Raw genomic sequence first — 18,275 nt, forward strand, 5'->3', positions numbered from 1 at the left:
TTTAATATCCCACCCAGTCTAATCCCAATCTCTGCCCGCACCCTTTAATATCCCACCGTCTAGTCCCACTCTCCCTGCACTCTTTAACATCCCAACCAGTCTAATCCCACCCTCCCCCTCACTCCCCACACCCTTTAATATCCCACCCAGTCTAATCCCACTCTCTGCCCGCACCCTTTAATATCCCACCGTCTAGTCCCACTCTCCCTGCACTCTTTAACATCCCAACCAGTCTAATCCCACTCTCCGCCTCACTCCACACACCCTTTAATATCCCACCCAGTCTCATCCAACCACCTCTTCCCCTGCCCCCCGGCACCCTTTAATATCCTACCCACTCGGTTGCTGAATTTGAAGATTGTGGGATTGGGACCCACGGAATGCATCCCAGACTGGATTCGAGGCGGGTGGGTTGGTCGAGTGAGGTGGTGGTCTCTCCGAGGAGTGTGTTCCAGGAACCTCCTTCAAAATGACTGGTTAAACCGCTGGGAAACGTCTGAACAGAAACAGGATTGGCGGCTGTTCCAAAGTCACCCCAACCAAAGATGGACTTTGTTGTGTTCTAAGGTTGCTGTTACAAATAGGAAACAAAGCAGCCCATTTCTGCACAGGAATCTCCCAGAGAGAGTACAGTTTTCACTCCAGCACTGAGGGGGAGGTAGAGCCTTCGGTTTCCAGTTTCATACAGAAGGTGGCAGTACAACGGCCCTCTGCTCCCTCATGAGCTCGTGCTCTGCTCCCTCCGCCTCCTCGCCACCTCTCAGACGCTGACCCTCCAACAGTGCGGCTCTCCCTCAGCACTGACCCTCCGACAGTGCGGCGCTCCCTCAGCACTGACCCTCCGACAGTGCGGAGCTCACTCAGTAATGACCCTCCGACAGTGCGGCTCTCCCTCAGCACTGACCCTCCGACAGTGCGGCTCTCCCTCAGTACTGACCCTCCGCCAGCGCGGCTCACCCTCGCTCCCTCAGCACTGACCCTCCGCCAGCGCGGCTGACCCTCGCTCCCTCAGCACTGACCCTCCGACAGTGAGGCGCTCCCTCAGTACTGACCCTCCGACAGTGCGGCTCTCCCTCAGCACTGACCCTCCGACAGTGCGGCACTCCCTCAGTACTGACCCTCCGACAGTGCGGCACTCCCTCAGTACTGACCCTCCGACAGTGCGGCTCTCCCTCAGTGCCGACCCTCCGACAGTGCGGCTCTCCCTCAGTACCGACAGTGCGGCTCTCCCTCAGTACCGACCCTCCGACAGTGCGGCTCTCCCTCGGTACTGACACTCCGACAGTGCGGCTCTCCCTCAGCACTGACCCTCCGACAGTGCGGCTGTCCCTCAGCCCTGACCCTCCGACAGTGCGGCACTCCCTCAGCGCTTACCCTCCGACAGTGCGGCTCTCCCTCAGCGCTGACCCTCCGACAGTGCGGCTCTCCCTCAGCGCCGACCCTCCGACAGTGCAGCTCTCCCTCAGCGCTGACCCTCAGACAGTGCGGCACTCCCTCAGCGCTTACCCTCCGACAGTGCGGCTCTCCCTCAGCGCTGACCCTCCGACAGTGCGGCTCTCCCTCAGCGCTGACCCTCCGACAGTGCGGCTCTCCCTCAGTGCTGACCGTCCGACAGTGCGGCGCTCCCTCAGCGCTGACCCTCCGACAGTGCGGCTCTCCCTCAGTAATGACCCTCTGACAGTGCGGCTCTCCCTCAGCGCTGACCCTCCGACAGTGCGGCGCTCCCTCAGTGCTGACCCTGACGTACCACTCACGTCAATTACCTCGAGGGACCAGATTCCCAGCCCAGCTCGAGGACGCGATGGTCTGGAAGGGTCCGGAAGCTGGGCCTGCCCGTCGGTTGGTCCCATGGCAACGCCCAAGCTCAGCTGGGGTGCAGCACGAGCTCCACTGAGAAGAGGCCGGCCCACGGCCACCACCAAACCCTTGACTTGCCTACCAGCCGCTGGCAGAGATCCCACCCAGTTCAAGACCAAAAAACGTCCTAAGCTGCTCGCAAGCAATCAGGAGAAGCTTCAAGGAAAAAAACACGGACGATAGATGGTTGTGACACGCTGGACAGGGAGAGAGAGAGAGAGAGAGAGAGAGAGAGAGACTGATTCATGCCAAATGGTGTGACCCTAAATCAGAGGTCGCCACGCAACAAAATGCCTTCCACTTTGGCCCAAACGTCTTGGGGGCAGCCCTCGTAAAACGGCTGCCGACTTTTATTGGAGTGTCGTGAGTTCTAAATTTCCAACTCGCATCGGAGAGGAAGGATCCGGAAACTTCTAAAATGCCCCCCCTTCGCCATGACAATGCGTCGAGAGGGCAATGGTCCCTGAACGGCAGCAGCGTGTTGGTTGTGGGGGATGGGGGGGGAGGGGGGGTGGAATGATCCCCGGATTTCAAAATGGCCGCCGGGTTGACCACCCGAGGGTTGAAGGCGGGGGAGGTGGCGGGGGGGGGGTGGTCTGGAAATTTCCGGAGGATCCTAAGTTGACAAAGCATGGAGTGTCGTGTGGTCCCTGGTAACCTGGACAAGTTAATTGGAGTGGTAATGGTGAGGGGGGGGGGGGGGGGGGCGGGGAGCTTCAAGACGGCCAAGAGGCTGACCAACGCCAAATCGCGCAACGGAGAAAATAGTCCCACGGGTGACGAGGCCACAGCGGCTATGGCCACATCGTAAACTCTCTCTCTCTCTCTCCCTCTTCCTGCTCATTTTATTTTCCACGCTATAGTTTCTGCGCCTCCCCCCCCTCCTCCTCCTCCTCTTTCCCAAACCCCCCACAGCACCTACCACCACCACCACCACCACCGCACCTCCCCACCCCCACCGTCCGCCTGGCCACGCTCTGGTCGCTCGGCGACCTCGAGAGAGCAGGGTGACCCCGTCAAATCCGGAAGCTCTCCTCCTTTCCGTCGATGTGTCTCAGGCGCAGGTAGACGTCAGTCCCAATGCCCTGAAGCGACTGGACCATCAGCGAGCCGCTCAGGTATTCGGCATAGGCACGTGAGGTAGGCAGACCAAATCCAAAACTACGGGCAAAATAAAGAGAAGCGAGACGTCAGCTTCGGAATTTCTTTTTTTTTTTGAACCGGACAATACGATTGAGCGGTGGGAGTGAACGGGAAGGGGTCTGGGTCCATTGGGATTGTGTACAGTGGGAGTGAATGTGAAGGGGTTTGCGTCCATTGGGATTGTGTACAGTGGCAGTGAACGGGAAGGGATTTGGGTCCATTGGGATTGTGTACAGTGGGAGTGAACGGGAAGGGGTTTGGGTCCATTGGGATTGTGTACAGTGGGAGTGAACGGGAAAGGGTTTGGGTCCATTGGGATTGTGTACAGTGGGAGTGAACGGGAAGGGGTTTGGGTCCATTGGGATTGTGTACAGTGGGAGTGAACGGGAAGGGGTTTGGGTCCATTGGGATTGTGTATAGTGGGAGTGAACGGGAAAGGGTTTGGGTCCATTGGGATTGTGTACAGTGGGAGTGAACGGGAAGGGGTTTGGGTCCATTGGGATTGTGTACAGTGGGATTGAACGGGAAAGGGTTTGGGTCCATTGGGATTGTGTATAGTGGGAGTGAACAGGAAGGGGTTTGGGTCCATTGGGATTGTGTACAATGAGAGTGAATGGGAAGGGGTTTGGGTCCATTGGGATTGTGTACAGTGGGAGTGAACGGGAAGGGGTTTGGGTCCATTGGGATTGTGTACAATGAGAGTGAATGGGAAGGGCCTTGGGTCCATTGGGATTGTGTACAGTGGCAGTGAACGGGAAGGGATTTGGGTCCATTGGGATTGTGTACAGTGGGAGTGAACGGGAAGGGGTTTGGGTCCATTGGGATTGTGTACAGTGGCAGTGAACTGGAAGGGGTTTGGGTCCATTGGGATTGTGTACAGTGGGAGTGAATGGGAAGGGGTTTGGGTCCATTGGGATTGTGTACAGTGGCAGTGAACGGGAAGGGATTTGGGTCCATTGGGATTGTGTACAGTGGGAGTGAACGGGAAAGGGTTTGGGTCCATTGGGATTGTGTACAGTGGGAGTGAACGGGAAAGGGTTTGGGTCCATTGGGATTGTGTACAGTGGGAGTGAATGGGAAGGGGTTTGGGTCCATTGGGATTGTGTACAGTGGGAGTGAACAGGAAGGGCTTTGGGTACATTGGGGTTGTGTACAGTTGGAGTGAATGGGAAGGGGTTTGGGTCCATTGGGATTGTGTACAGTGGGAGTGAATGGGAAGGGGTTTGGGTCCATTGGGATTGTGTACAGTGGGAGTGAACGGGAAAGGGTTTGGGTCCATTGGGATTGTGTACAGTGGGAGTGAACGGGAAGGGCATTGGGATTGTGTACAGTGGGAGTGAATGGGAAGGAAGCTGGGTCACATACCCGTGCATAGGGTTGGACTGCCCACTGTTGACCATGTCCACCATGTTCCCCAGGATGGTGTTGTTCTGCAGCTCCTGAGTGCTGGACTCTGCTGTGGTGAAATGGTAATCCATGACTTTGTCCAAACATTTATGTGGAATCCCTCCGCCCCGGTCCGAAATCCTGTCGGGGATCAGGGGTGGGGGAGGCAAGATAAGAAAGTGGTTTGTTGGAGAGATCCTTTCCTCTCAGAACACAGCACGTCAAGTTGAGTGGCGAGAGTCACATAAATAGGAGAAGACCATTCGGCCCCTCATGCCTGCTCCCCCATTCCATACGATCATGGCCGACCTCCTGCCTCAACTGCTTCCTCCGCCCACTCCCTGTATCCCTCGGTTCCCTGAGAGGCTAGAAGTCTATTGATCCCAGTCTTGCCTATAGTCAACAAGTGTATACACAACCCTCTGGAGTGAGAATCCCTAAGATTCACAACCCTCCGAGTGAAGCAATTTCCCCTCGGCTCAGTCCAAAATGGCCGACACCTTATCCTGAGACTGTGCCCCCTCCCCGCACCCCCCCACCGTGTTCCCGATACCCCAGCTGGTGTGGTGGGGGGGAGACAACCTCCGTGTGCACCCTGTCAAACCCTTTCAGAATCGGGGCAGGTTTCAATGAGATCGACTCTCATTGTTCACAACTCCAGAGAATACAGACCCAATTCACTCAGCCTCTCCCCATCGGACACCATCCCTTCCTTTCCCCTCATCCCGGGGACCGATCGAGGGAACCTTCGCTGTACCGCCTCCAATGCCAGGATATCCTTCCTTAAAAGGTGTTGTGGGAAAGTGGTGTGGAAGTAGAGGATCAGCCATGATCCAAATGAATGATGGAACTGGCAGGATGGGCCTAATCCTGCTCCCATGTTCCAATACCGAGTCCAAAACCGTGCACACTAGTCCAGGTGCTCTCTCATCAAAGCCCCATCCAATTAAAAGTCTTCCTTACTCCTGTACTCCAGTCCTTTTGCAATAAAAGCCAACGTTCTACTTGCCTTCCTCATTGCTTGCTGTAGCTGCGTGCTAACTTCCTGAGTTCCTTGTACTAATGGTACGTTAAACAGCGTTAATTTTTAAAAATTCATTCTGGGAATGTGGGCGTCACTGGCTGGGCCCCAGCATTTATTGCCCATCCCTAATTGCCCCCTTGAGAAGGTGGTGGGTGAGCCGCCTTCTTGAGCCGCTGCAGTCCCCGTGTGGTGTAGGTACACCCACAGCGCTGTTAGGGAGGGAGTTCCAGGGTCAGCGACAGTGAAGGAATGGCCGATATATTTCAAAGTCGGGATGGTGAGTGGCTCGGAGGGGAACTTCCAGGTGGTGGTGTTCTCCGTGTGTCTGCTGCCCTTGTCCTTCTAGATGGTAGAGGCCGTGGGTTTGGGCGGCGCTGTCGAAGGAGCCTTGGTGAGTTGCTGCAGTGCATCTTGTAGATGGTACACACTGCAGCCACTGTGCATCGGTGGTGGAGGGAGTGAATGTTTGTGGATGGGGTGCCGATCAAGCGGGGCTGCTTTGTCCTGGACAGTGTCAAGCTTCTTGACTGTTGGGGGAGCTGCACTCATCCAGGCAAGTGGGGAGTATTCCATCACACTCCTGACTTGTGCTTTGTAGATGGTGAACAGGCTTTGGGGAGTCAGGAGCTGAGTTACTTGGAGGATTCCCAGCCTCTGACCTGCTCTTGTAGCCACAGAATTTATATGGCTGGTCCAGTGCAGTCTCTGGTCAATGGTAACCCCCAGGATGTTGATAGTGGGGGGATTCAGCAATGGTAATGCTATTGAATGTCAAGGGGCGATAGTTAGATTCTCTTTTATTGGAGATGGTCATTCATACCACACAAGTGCCAGGCAATCTTACTTGCCACTTGTCAGCCCAAGCCTGGATATTGTCCAGGTCTTGCTGCATTTGGACAGGGGCTGCTTCAGTATCTGAGGAGTCGCGAATGGTGCTGAACATTGTACAATCATCAGCGAACATCCCCACTTCTGACCTTATGATGGAGGGAAGGTCATTGATGAAGCAGCTGAAGATGGCTGGGCCGAGGACACTACCCTGAGGAGCTCCTGCAGTGATGTCCTGGAGCTGAGATGACTGACCTCCAACAACCACAACCATCTCCCTTTGTGCTTGGTATGACTCCAACCAGTGGAGAGTTTTCCCCCTGATTCCCATTGACTCCAGTTTTGCTGGGGCTCCTTAATGCCACACTCGGTCAAATGCGGCCTTGATGTCAAGGGCAGCCACTCTCACCTCGCCTCGGGAGCTCACCTCTTTTGTCCATGTTTGAACCAAGGCTGTAATGAGGTCAGGAGCTGAGTGGCCCTGGCGGAACCCAAACTGGGTGTCACTGAGCAGGTTATTGCTAAGTAAGCTTGATAGCACTGTTGATGACCCCTTCCATTACTTTACTGATGATTGAGAGTAGACTGATGGGGCAGTAATTGGCCGGGTTGGATTTGTCTTGCTTTTTGTGTACAGGACATACCCGAGCAATTTTCCCCATAGCTGGGTAGATGCCAGTGTTGTAGCTGTAATGGGACAGCTTGGCTAGGGGCACAAGTCTTCAGTACTATTGCTGGAATATTGTCAGGGCCCATAGCCTTTGCAGTATCCAGTGCCTTCACCCATTTCTTGATCTCACGTGGAGTGAATTGAATTGGCTGAAGACGGGCGTCTGTGATGCTGGGGACCTCTGGAGGCCAAGATGGATCATCCACTCAGCACTTCTGGCTGAAGATTGTAGCGAATGCTTCAGTCTTATCTTTTGCACTGATGTGCTGAGTTCCTCCATCATTGAGGATAGGGATATTGGTGGAGTCTCCTCTTCCAGTGAGTTGTTTAATTATCCACCACCATTCACGACTGGATGTGGCAGGACTGCAGAGCTTAGATCTGGTCCGTTGGTTGTGGGATCTCTTAGCTCTGACGGTCTATCACTTGTTGCTTATGCTATTTGGCACGCAAGCTGTGTTATAGCTTCACCAAGTTGACACCTCATTGTTAGATATGCCTGGTGCTGCTCCTGGCATGTCCTCCTGCGCTCTTCATTGAACAGTGTTGATCCTCTGGCCTGATGGTAATGGTAGAGTGGGGGATATGCTGGGCCATGAGGTTACAGATTGTGTTCGAGTACAATTCTGCTGCTGCTGGTGGCCCACAGCGCCTCACGGATGCCCAGTCTGTTTGAAATCTGTCCCGTTTAGCACAGTGGTAGTGTTACACATGCGAACTAGGAGCAGGACTAGGCCACTCAGCCCCTCGAGCCTGCTCCACCATTCAATAAGATCACGGTTGATAGGCTCTCGCCTATCCCCGATAACCTTTCACCCCGTTGTTAATCAAGGATCTATCTACTTCTGCTTCCACCGCCTTTTGAGGAAGAGAGTTCCAAAGAGTCACAACCCTCAGAGAAAACATTTCTCCTCATCTCTGGCTTAAACGAGCGACACTTTATTTTGTAACAGTGACCCCCCCTAGTTCTAGATTCTCCCACAAGAGGAAACATCCTTCCAGGAGCAAAGAAAGCCAGGCCTGCGAAGGACTCCTCTACTCGGGCAGTGGATAAATGGAGGGCGAGGCTTGGGGCCTTCACTCGCCTTCTGGGAGTGGGGACAGCCAGACCTGCGAGGGACACCTCTACCAAGGCAGCAGATAAATAGAGGTGAGGCTCGGATCTTCACTCGAGGGACACTCAGGCAGGGGGCTGAGTTTGAAAAAAATCCAGGACTGACATCACAGGGAAACTGCAAGCTCATTGGTTGGTGAGAAGCTGCTGTTAGGGAGTGTGTTTAAATTGCTTAAAACTGGAAAAACATATCATTCATAAAGTCGTAGCTACTTGGACTTCAGTAAGGAACACTAGCCATAGGGAAGTAAAGTTAAATCAAGTCTAAGTGAAATAAAGCAAGGTAAAGTTAGCATGGGTGTAGTAAAGTTAAGTCACTAGTAATTTACTCTACTTACTCTCAAGTGTAATAAATAGTTCTTAGAGTTACGAGATGGCAGGGCAGCTTGGCCAAGTGGAGTGTGCATCCTGCACTATGTGGGAAGTCGTGGACGCATCACGTGTCCCAGACAAATGCATCCGTAGGAAGTGTCACCCCGCTGCACAAGCTCGGGCGGCTGGAGTCACCACTGTGCACTGGCGAGGCAGCATGGACAGCACGTTTAGGGAGGTGGTCACACCACAGGTGGGACCTGTACATTTTAACAGGGCTGGGACTGATATACTCGCAGGGAGACTGTTGGGGTGGGTTTAAACTAGCTTGTCAGAGGGGGCTGGTGGGAACCGGAGGGGTGGCCCAAATTGGAAGGAAGTCAGGTTGGTGACGGGAGGCAGTGGTGAGACTAGAAGGCAGGAGAAACAGAGCAGAGCATCGAGTATGCTTCGAATGCAGAATGATATCAAAAAGACAAAGTTAGGGGCACTCTACCCGAACATGCACAGCAATCACAATAAGGTAGGTGATTTAGAGGCACAAATAGAGGTAAATGGGTATGATCAATTGCCATTACAGAAACGTGGCTGCATGGTGACCAAGACTGGGAACTGAATATTCAACGTTTAGGAAGGACAGGCAAAAGGGAAAGGAGGTGGGGTTGCGCTGATAATAAGGGATGGGGGTCAGTGCATTACTAAGCGAGGGCCTCAGATTGGAAGAACCATGTGTGGAATCTGTCTGGGTGGGAGCTAGGAAACAGCAAAGGGCAGCAGGCCTTGGTTGGAGTTGTTTACTGGGCACCAAACAGGTCGTGGTAATGTGGGGCATGGTAGTAATCAGGTGGTGAGAGAAGCATGTAACATGGGCAATGCAGTAAACTTGGTTGACTTCAATCTGCATAAAGGCTGGGTAAACCAACTGAGCACCAATGCTGTGGAAGACGAGTTTCTGGAGTGTGTTAGGGATGGTTTTCTAGAGCAGTATGTTGAGGAGCCAACTAAGGGACAAGCTATTTTAGATCTAGTATTATATAGTGAAAAAGGGCTAGTTAATAATTTTGTTGTAATGGAACCTTTAGGGAAGAGTGACCATAATATGTTAGAACTTTACATTATTTGAAAGTGAGGTAGTTCACTCTGAAGCAAGGATGTCAAAGTTGAAGACATGAGGGACAAATTGGCCGAGGTGGATTGGGAAAATACATGAAAAGGCAGGACAGTACATAGGCAATGGATAGTCTTCAAAGAACTATTACACAGCGTACATTCCATCGAAGTGCAAAAGCCCAAAAAGTCAGTCAACCGTGGCTGACAAAGGAAGTGAAGGATTGTATAAGATTAAAAGAAAAAGCTTATAAAGTTGCCAGAAGTAGCAGTAAACCTGAGGATTGGGAGGTTTTTAAAGAACACAGCAAAGGAAAACCAAGAAACTGGTGAAGAAAGGGAGAATAGAATACGAATGTAATCTAGCAAAAAACATCAAAACGACGGTAAAGACTTGGATAGGTATGTGAAAAGGAAGCGTTTGGCTAAGACAAACGTGGGTCCATTACAGGCAGAGTCAGAAGAATTCATAATGGGGAATAGCGAAATGGCAGAGAAGCTAAATGATCCCTTTGTGTCTGTTTTCACCGAGGAAGATACAGGAAATCTCCCAGATTTAGCGATCCAAGGGACTAGGGAGAATGAGGAGTTGAAGGAAATTAGTATAAGCAAGAATGTTGTATCGGGGAAATTAATGGGACTGAAAGTTGATAAGTCCTCGGGACCTGATATTCTGCATTCCCAGAGTGTTGAAAGAGGTTATTGTAGAGATAGTGGATGCGTTGGTGATCACTTTCCAAAATTCTATCGATTCTGGAATGGTTCCTGAGGATTGGAAGGTAGAAAACGTCAGCCCACCGTTTAAGAAGGGAGGGAGAGAGAAAACAGGGAACTACTGACCTGTTGGCCTGACATTAGTAGGGAACAAGTGCTGGAATCCATTATAAAGGACGTGATAACTGGATACTTGGATAATCATGATCTGACTGGGCATAGTCAGCATGGATTCGCGAATGGGAAATCATGGTTGACAAACTGCTTGGAGTTTTTTGAGGATGTTACTAACGAAGTTGATGAAGGAGAGTCGATGGGCACAGTCTACTTGGATTTTCAGAAGGTTTTTGATAAAGTCCCCCCACAGGAGGTTGATTAGCAAAATAAAAGCAGATGGGACAGGAGGAAATAGACTGGCATGGATTAAGGATTGGTTAACAGGCAGAAAACAGAGGGTAGGATAAACGGGTCATTCTCAGGTTGGCAGACTGCGACTAGTAGGGGGCACCGCAAGGATCAGTGCTTGGGACCCCAGCTGTTCACAACATATATCAACGATCTGGATGTGGGGACCAAATGTAACATTTCCAAGTTCACGGATGATACAAAGCTGGGCGGGAATGGGTGTTGAGAGGAAGATGTAAAGCGGTTGCAGGACTTAGTGAGGGGGCAAGAACATGGCGGATGAGATATAACGTGGAAAAATGTGAGGTTATCCACCTTGGTAGAAGGAACAGATGCACAGAGTATTTCCTAAATGGTGAGAGATTAGAAAGTCCAGATGTACAAAAGGGACCTGGGTGTCCTTGTCCATAAGTCACTGAAGGCTAACCATGCAGGTGCAGCAGGCAAATTGGAAGGCGAACGCAATGTTAGCCTTTATCACAAGAGGATTTGAGTACAGGAGGAGTGAAGTCTTGCTCCAACTGTGCAGAAGCTTGGTTCGACCGCATCTGGAGTAGTGTGTGCAGTTTTGGTCCCCTTACCTCAGAAAGGGTATTATTGCCACAGAGGGAGTGCAACGAAGGTTCGCCAGACTCATTCCGGGGATGGCGGGACTGTCTTATGAAGAGAGATTGGGCAAACTGGGCCTGTATTGTCTAGAGTTTCGAAGAATGAGAGGTGATCTCACTGAAACCTACAAAACACTTAAAGGAACAGACAGGGTAGATGCAGGTAAGATGTTTCCCCTGGCTGGGGAGACTAGAACCAGGGGACGCAATTTCAAAATAAGGGGGAAGCCACTTAGGACCGAGACGAGGAGAAATTTCTCTACTCAGAGGGTTGTGAATCTTTGGAATTCTCTACCCCAGAGGGGCGTGGAAGCTCGGTCATTGAGTATGGTTAAGGTAGAGATTGATAGATTCCTGATTAACAATAACGTAGAGGGTTATGGGGACAGTGTGGGTAAAAGGCATTGAAGTGTTCGATCAGCCATGATCGTTTTGAATGGCGGAGCAGGCTCGATAGGCTGAACGGCCTTCTCCTGTTCCTATCCTTTCCACATCCACCCTGTCAAGACCCCTCAGGATCTTATGTTTCAATCAAGTCGCCTCTTACTCCTCTAAACTCCAGCAGACACAAGCCTACCCTGTCCATTCCAGGTATTAGTCTGGTAAACCTTCTCTGAACTGCTTTCAATGCATTTACATCCTTCCTTAAATAAGGAGACCAGTACTGTACACAGTACTCCAGATGTGGTCTCACCAGTGCCCTGTATAACTGAAGCTTAACCTCCCTACTTTTATATTCAATCCCCCTCACAATAAACGATAACATTCTATTAGCTTTCCTCATTACTTGCTGTACCTGCATACTAGCCTTTTGCGATTCATGCACTAGGACACCCAGATCCCTCTGCAACTTAAAGCTCTGCAATCTCTCACCATGTAGATAAGCTTTTTTATTCTTTCTGCCAAAATGGACAATTTCACATTTGCCTGCATTTTACTCCATTTGTAGGGTCTTTGCCCACTCACTTAACCTATCCATGTCCCTTTGTAGCCTCCTCACGTCCTCTTCACAACTTACTTCCCTACCTATCTTTATGTAGTCAACAAATTGAGCCACCATTCCTTTGGTCCCTTCATCCAAGTCATTTATATCAATTGTAAACAGTTGAGGACCCAGCACTGATCCCTGAGACACACCACTCGTCACACCCTGCCAACCAGAAAAAGACCCATTTATGCCAGTTCACTTTAGCTTTCATGCCCTCTTAATTGCACTTAAGTTTCAAATACTAGTCTCGGACCCACTCTTCTCTCCCTCAAATTGAATGTAAAATTCAATCGTATCATGATCGCTGCCATCTAGGGGTGGCCTTCATAACAAGGTCATTAATTAATCCCATCTTCTTGCACAATACCAGGTCTAGCATAGCCTGCTCTCTGGTTGGCTCCAGAAATGTGCTGTTCTAAGAAACTATCCCAAAAGCATTCTCTGAACTCCTCATTCTAGGCTACCTTTGCCCATCGGATTTTTCCAGTCTTTCTGTAGATTAAAATACCCCATGATTATCGCCGTACTTTTCTGACGAGCTCCCATCACTTCTCTCTTTATACTCTGTCCAACCGGGGAGTTACAATTAAGGGGCCACAAGTGACTTTTTGCCTTCGCTTCTCATCTCAACCCAAACCACTGGTGTCCTGAACTTTGATCAGCCCTCTCTAATGTGCTAATACCTTCACTAATTAACAGAGCCGCCCCTCCAGCTACTCCTAGCTTCCCGTCCTTCCTAAATGTCAAGTACCCGTCAACATTCAGGTCCCAATCTTTGTCATCTTGTAGCCATGCCTCTGAAATGTCTATCAGATTGTACTTATTTATTTCTATTTGCGCTATCAGTTCATCTGTTTCGTTTCGAACTCTACTTGCATTCAGATACAACACGATGTAGGGTATACTGAATGTGAAGACGGGACTTAGTCTCCACAAGGACAAGTGCGGTGGTCACTCCTACCAACACTGTCATGGACAGAGGCATCTGCGGCAGGCAGGTCAGTGAGGATGAGGTCGAGTCGGCCTTTCCCTCTTGTTGGTTCCCTCACCCCTTGCCGCAGACCCAGTGTAGCAGCTTTCTCCTTTAGGACTCAGTCTGTACTGGTGCTACCGAGCCACTCTTGGTGACGGACATTGAAGTCCCCCACCCAGAGTACATTCTGTGCCCTCGCCAGCCTCAGTGCTTCCTCCAATTGGTGTTCAACATGGAGGAGCACTGATTCATCAGCTGGGGGGGGGGGGGCAGTGGGTGGTAATCAGAAGGGGGTTTCCTTGCCCATGTTTGACCTGATGCCACGAGGCTTCAAGGGGTCCAGGGTTGATCTTGAGGACTCCCGGGGCAACTGCATTGTGACTTGTATGCCACTGTGCCAACACTTCTGGTGAGTTTGTCCTGCCAGCGGGACAGGACACATACACCCAGGGACGATGATGGTGGTGTCTGGGACATTATCTATAAGGTTACAATTCCGTAAGGATGAGTAGGTTGGGCTGTTGTTTGACTAGTCTACGGAGACGGCTCTCCCAATTTTGGCACAAGCCTCCAGATGTTAGTAAGGAGGTCTTTACGGGGTTGACAGGGGCTGAGTTTGCCATTGTCGTTTTCTGGTGCATAGGTCACAGGTTAATTTACAGAGGTGAGGAACATTTTTGAATTAAGTACCAAGAGCACTTATAAAGGGAGATTGCCGGGACACGAGAGTTGGTAGGTAGGAAGCAGACATACGTAATGCTGCGTTCTGTCAACAAACCTATTGTCAGAAGCACTTGGGTCCAGTTTCACACTTCACCAACTGCCTTGGGATCACCCAGGTCCCCTCGAACATCAGCATTTCAGAGTAGGACACCTGCTGGAGATCCTGCACAGTGGGGGGAAACGGAGACAGGTTCGATGCGGATTCTTACCGGATGATGAAGTCGATGTCGTTATTGGCGATCGTCACCACGATGTCCGGCACATTGTACGGTGTGTCGAGGTGACTCTCCATGGTGGCCCTGGGGAACCGACAAGACACGACGATTAGGTCTTCCTCACGCCGCCTGCACCCAGTCGCTCCCTCCCCCACGCCCCGGTTAAGAGGCAGCAGGAAATTTCCCTCAGGGGCATCGACCCCTGCGCGACGCACGAGCCTTGCAGGGGGCAGACACCCGAAGAGCTGCTGCATCGGGACGGTGAATTTCACCCTCGGGGTCCTCCACCCCGATCGTTCAGTTCCGATACAGAGAGAGGGTGGGGGGAGGAACCCACACTTCCAGCAGCTGGTATCACCCGCATGCTTCACTCAGATGGGGCACTTTCACTCACCTGAAGGAGGCTGGGTAGAGGGGCCTCCAACTAGCCAGCAACCCGAGTGGAAGCAAGGGACATCAAGCAGGAAACCATGTAGTGCCTAACAGTGCGTTAGATACACTCTCCTTTCCCCCTCTGGGACGGGGTGTCACAGTGCGTTAGATACACTGTCCTTTCCCCCTCTGGGACCTGGTGTCACAGTGCGTTAGATACACTGTCCTTTCCCCCTCTGGGACCGGGTGTCACAGTGCGTTAGATACACTGTCCTTTCCCCCTCTGGGACCAGGTGTCACAGTGCGTTAGATACACTGTCCTTTCCCCCTCTGGGACCGGGTGTCACAGTGCGTTAGATACACTGTCCTTTCCCCCTCTGGGACCGGGTGTCACAGTGCGTTAGATACACTGTCCTTTCCCCCTCTGGGACCGGGTGTCACAGTGCGTTAGATATACTGTCCTTTCCCCCTCTGGGACCAGGTGTCACAGTGCGTTAGATACACTGTCCTTTCCCCCTCTGGGACCGGGTGTCACAGTGCGTTAGATACACTGTCCTTTCCCCCTCTGGGACCAGGTGTCACAGTGCGTTAGATACACTGTCCTTTCCCCCTCTGGGACCGGGTGTCACAGTGCGTTAGATACACTGTCCTTTCCCCCTCTGGGACCGGGTGTCACAGTGCGCTAAGACAGACGGCTCTCTGACCTCATTGCGTTTTTCAGCAGCTCGGGGAGGATGTAGTCGAGGGGCATTGGAATGTAAGGGAATCTTGCCGCCACATGCCCACTGATCCGGACGCGGGGAGCGTTCCCGTACTTGTGCTCACACAGGCGCCTGGAAGACAGACAGAAGCCAGGAGGTCAGTCAGCGCGCACCTGAAATCAGAGCAAAGCCTGGCATTCCAGCTGCCCCCAAGAGGCATTGCCAGCTCCCCCTTTCCCTGCCCACCTCCCTCGTACCTCGGCTGCTCCACTCCCCGCTAACTCTGGTTAAGGCCCGAGGTTCCCTGGCGCTCGTCCGGTTCCAGCATCCCCACGCCTCCCGGCACCCGCACCCGCACCCTCCTGACTATTTCCCCTCGCTCCAACATTGGCGGCCGTGCCTGCTCGGCCCATCCTGTCCGTGCCGACCGACAAACGAGCCTCTGGCCCGCGGGTCACGGCACATACGGTGCACCTCCTTTTAAGCGAGTTGAGGGTTTCAGCCTCTACGATCCGTTTCAAGCCCTCCGCTCGCTCGCGCCGAGCGGAGGAGGAGGAGCACGTCCCCCGCGTTGCGCCTCTTCCGACTGAACCGAAGCTTGGAGGGGGACAGCCATTCGTTGGTGCATTCCTCATGGCAATGCTTTGACCGGTCAGAGCCGACTGGCCCCACTTCAGTTGAAACCTGGCACCGAATTGTGTTGTTTGCTGAAGAAACCCGGTCACTGAGTGGTCATTCTGAGGTTCGTAGGGAAAGCACGTGCTGGGCTACAAAGCTAGCGGGAGGAATCGTTTACATTGACGTTGTGACCCAGGGAGTGGCGGGGCGAGAGGCAGACAGCGCACTCCTCCCACGCCCATCGAAACAAACGTCACCAGACTGGTAGCCTAGAGGCCCAGACTGATGCTCCAGGGTCTTGGGCTCCAATCCTACCACGGCACCGGGTGGAATGATTGATAAATTTAATTTATTTTTTGAGATCTGGAATTGAAGCGCGAGTCTCGGTCCCCACGACCACGAAACAAATATCGATTGTAGCAAGATGCCCAGCTGGGTTCACCCATGTCCGTGAGGGAAGGAAATCTGCCCTCCTTACCCGGTCTGGCCTCCATATGACTCCAGACCCACAGCCACGTGGTTGACTAGTTAACTGCCCCTCTGGCAGATATGGCCCGAGCGGGTCACCCAATTCAAGGGCAATTAGGGACGGGCAGCAAATGCTGACCTTGCCAGCGACGGCCCACATCCCATGACAGAATGTAAAGATCGCCAAACTCAACTTCACCCCGGGTCCCCTTATCCCGATTTGAATGCCTCTCTCTCTCCCACCGCCATGTCTCAACCTCCACCTCTCTCTCTCTCTCTCTCCCCGTGTCTCAACCTCCGCCTCTCTCTCCCACCGCCATGTCTCAACCTCCGCCTCTCTCTCCCCCACCGCCGTGTCTCAACCTCTGCCTCTCTCTCCCCACCGCCATGTCTCAACCTCCGCCTCTCTCTCTCTCTCCCCGTGTCTCAACCTCCGCCTCTCTCTCTCTCTCCCCGTGTCTCAACCTCCGCCTCTCTCTCTCCCTCCCCGTGTCTCAACCTCCGCCTCTCTCTCCCACCGCCGTGTCTCAACCTCCACCTCTCTCCCTCCCCGTGTCTCAACCTCTGCCTCTCTCTCCCCCACCGCCATGTCTCAACCTCCGCCTCTCTCTCTCCCCGTGTCTCAACCTCCGCCTCTCTCTCCCCCACCGCCGTGTCTCAACCTCTGCCTCTCTCTCCCCCACCACCGTGTCTCAACCTCCGCCTCTCTCTCCCCCACCACCGTGTCTCAACCTCCGCCTCTCTCTCCCCCACCGCCGTGTCTCAACCTCTGCCTCTCTCTCCCCCACCGCCGTGTCTCAACCTCTGCCTCTCTCTCCCCCACCACCGTGTCTCAACCTCCGCCTCTCTCTCTCTCTCTCCGTGTCTCAACCTCCGCCTCTCTCTCCCCCACCGCCGTGTCTCAACCTCTGCCTCTCTCTCCCCCACCACCGTGTCTCAACCTCCGCCTCTCTCTCTCTCTCTCCGTGTCTCAACCTCCGCCTCTCTCTCCCCCACCGCTGTGTCTCAACCTCCGCCTCTCTCTCCCCCACCACCGTGTCTCAACCTCCGCCTCTCTCTCCCCCACCACTGTGTCTCAACCTCCGCCTCTCTCTCCCCCACCGCCGTGTCTCAACCTCCGCCTCTCTCTCCCCCACCGCCGTGTCTCAACCTCCGCCTCTCTCTCCCACCGCCATGTCTCAACCTCCGCCTCTCTCTCCCCCACCGCCGTGTCTCAACCTCCGCCTCTCTCTCCCACCGCCGTGTCTCAACCTCCGCCTCTCTCTCCCACCGCCGTGTCTCAACCTCCGCCTCTCTCTCTCTCTCCCCGTGTCTCAACCTCCGCCTCTCTCTCTCTCTCCCCGTGTCTCAACCTCCGCTTCTCTCTCTCTCTCCCCGTGTCTCAGCCTCCGCCTCTCTCCCCGTGTCTCAACCTCCGCCTCTCTCTCCTCGTGTCTCAACCTCCGCCTCTCTCTCCTCGTGTCTCAACCTCCGCCTCTCTCTCCTCGTGTCTCAACCTCCGCCTCTCTCTCCTCGTGTCTCAACCTCCGCCTCTCTCTCCTCGTGTCTCAACCTCCGCCTCTCTCTCCTCGTGTCTCAACCTCCGCCTCTCTCTCTCCCCGTGTCTCAACCTCCGCCTCTCTCTCTACCCCCGTGTCTCAACCTCCGCCTCTCTCTCTCCCCCCGTGTCTCAACCTCCGCCTCTCTCTCTCTCTCTCCGTGTCTCAACCTCCGCCTCTCTCTCTCTCTCCATGTCTCAACCTCCGCCTCTCTCTCTCCCCCACCGTGTCTCAACCTCCACCTCTCTCTCCACCCCCCCCCGTGTCTCAACCTCCACCTCTCTCTCCCACCGTGTCTCAACCTCCGCCTCTCTCTCTCCCCGTGTCTCAACCTCCGCCTCTCTCTCCCCCGTGTCTCAACCTCCGCCTCTCTCTCCCCCGTGTCTCAACCTCCGCCTCTCTCTCCCCCGTGTCTCAACCTCCGCCTCTCTCTCCCCCCGTGTCTCAACCTCCGCCTCTCTCTCTCTCCCCGTGTCTCAACTTCCACCTCTCTCTCTCCCCGTGTCTCAAC

General features: G+C 53.3%; 1 protein-coding gene across 2 annotated transcripts in view; it reads right to left on the minus strand.

Annotated features, from left to right (window-relative positions):
* Positions 1–2,041: 2,041 nt before the first annotated feature.
* Positions 2,042–18,275, minus strand: part of LOC121274799 (3-methyl-2-oxobutanoate dehydrogenase [lipoamide] kinase, mitochondrial-like) — a 41,874-nt gene continuing 25,640 nt past the window's right edge. For both annotated transcript variants that reach the window (XM_041182161.1, XM_041182160.1), the window contains 4 exons: positions 15,144–15,272; positions 14,062–14,151; positions 4,366–4,527; positions 2,042–3,018 (listed from right to left, as the gene is read on the minus strand). In XM_041182161.1, the coding sequence (XP_041038095.1) occupies positions 2,874–3,018; positions 4,366–4,527; positions 14,062–14,151; positions 15,144–15,272 (526 nt within the window). In that variant the 3' untranslated portion in view covers positions 2,042–2,873. The remainder of the gene's footprint in view (positions 3,019–4,365; positions 4,528–14,061; positions 14,152–15,143; positions 15,273–18,275) is intronic.

Source organism: Carcharodon carcharias (assembly GCF_017639515.1).
Source record: "Carcharodon carcharias isolate sCarCar2 chromosome 38 unlocalized genomic scaffold, sCarCar2.pri SUPER_38_unloc_2, whole genome shotgun sequence".
Taxonomy (NCBI): Eukaryota; Metazoa; Chordata; class Chondrichthyes; order Lamniformes; family Lamnidae; genus Carcharodon; species Carcharodon carcharias.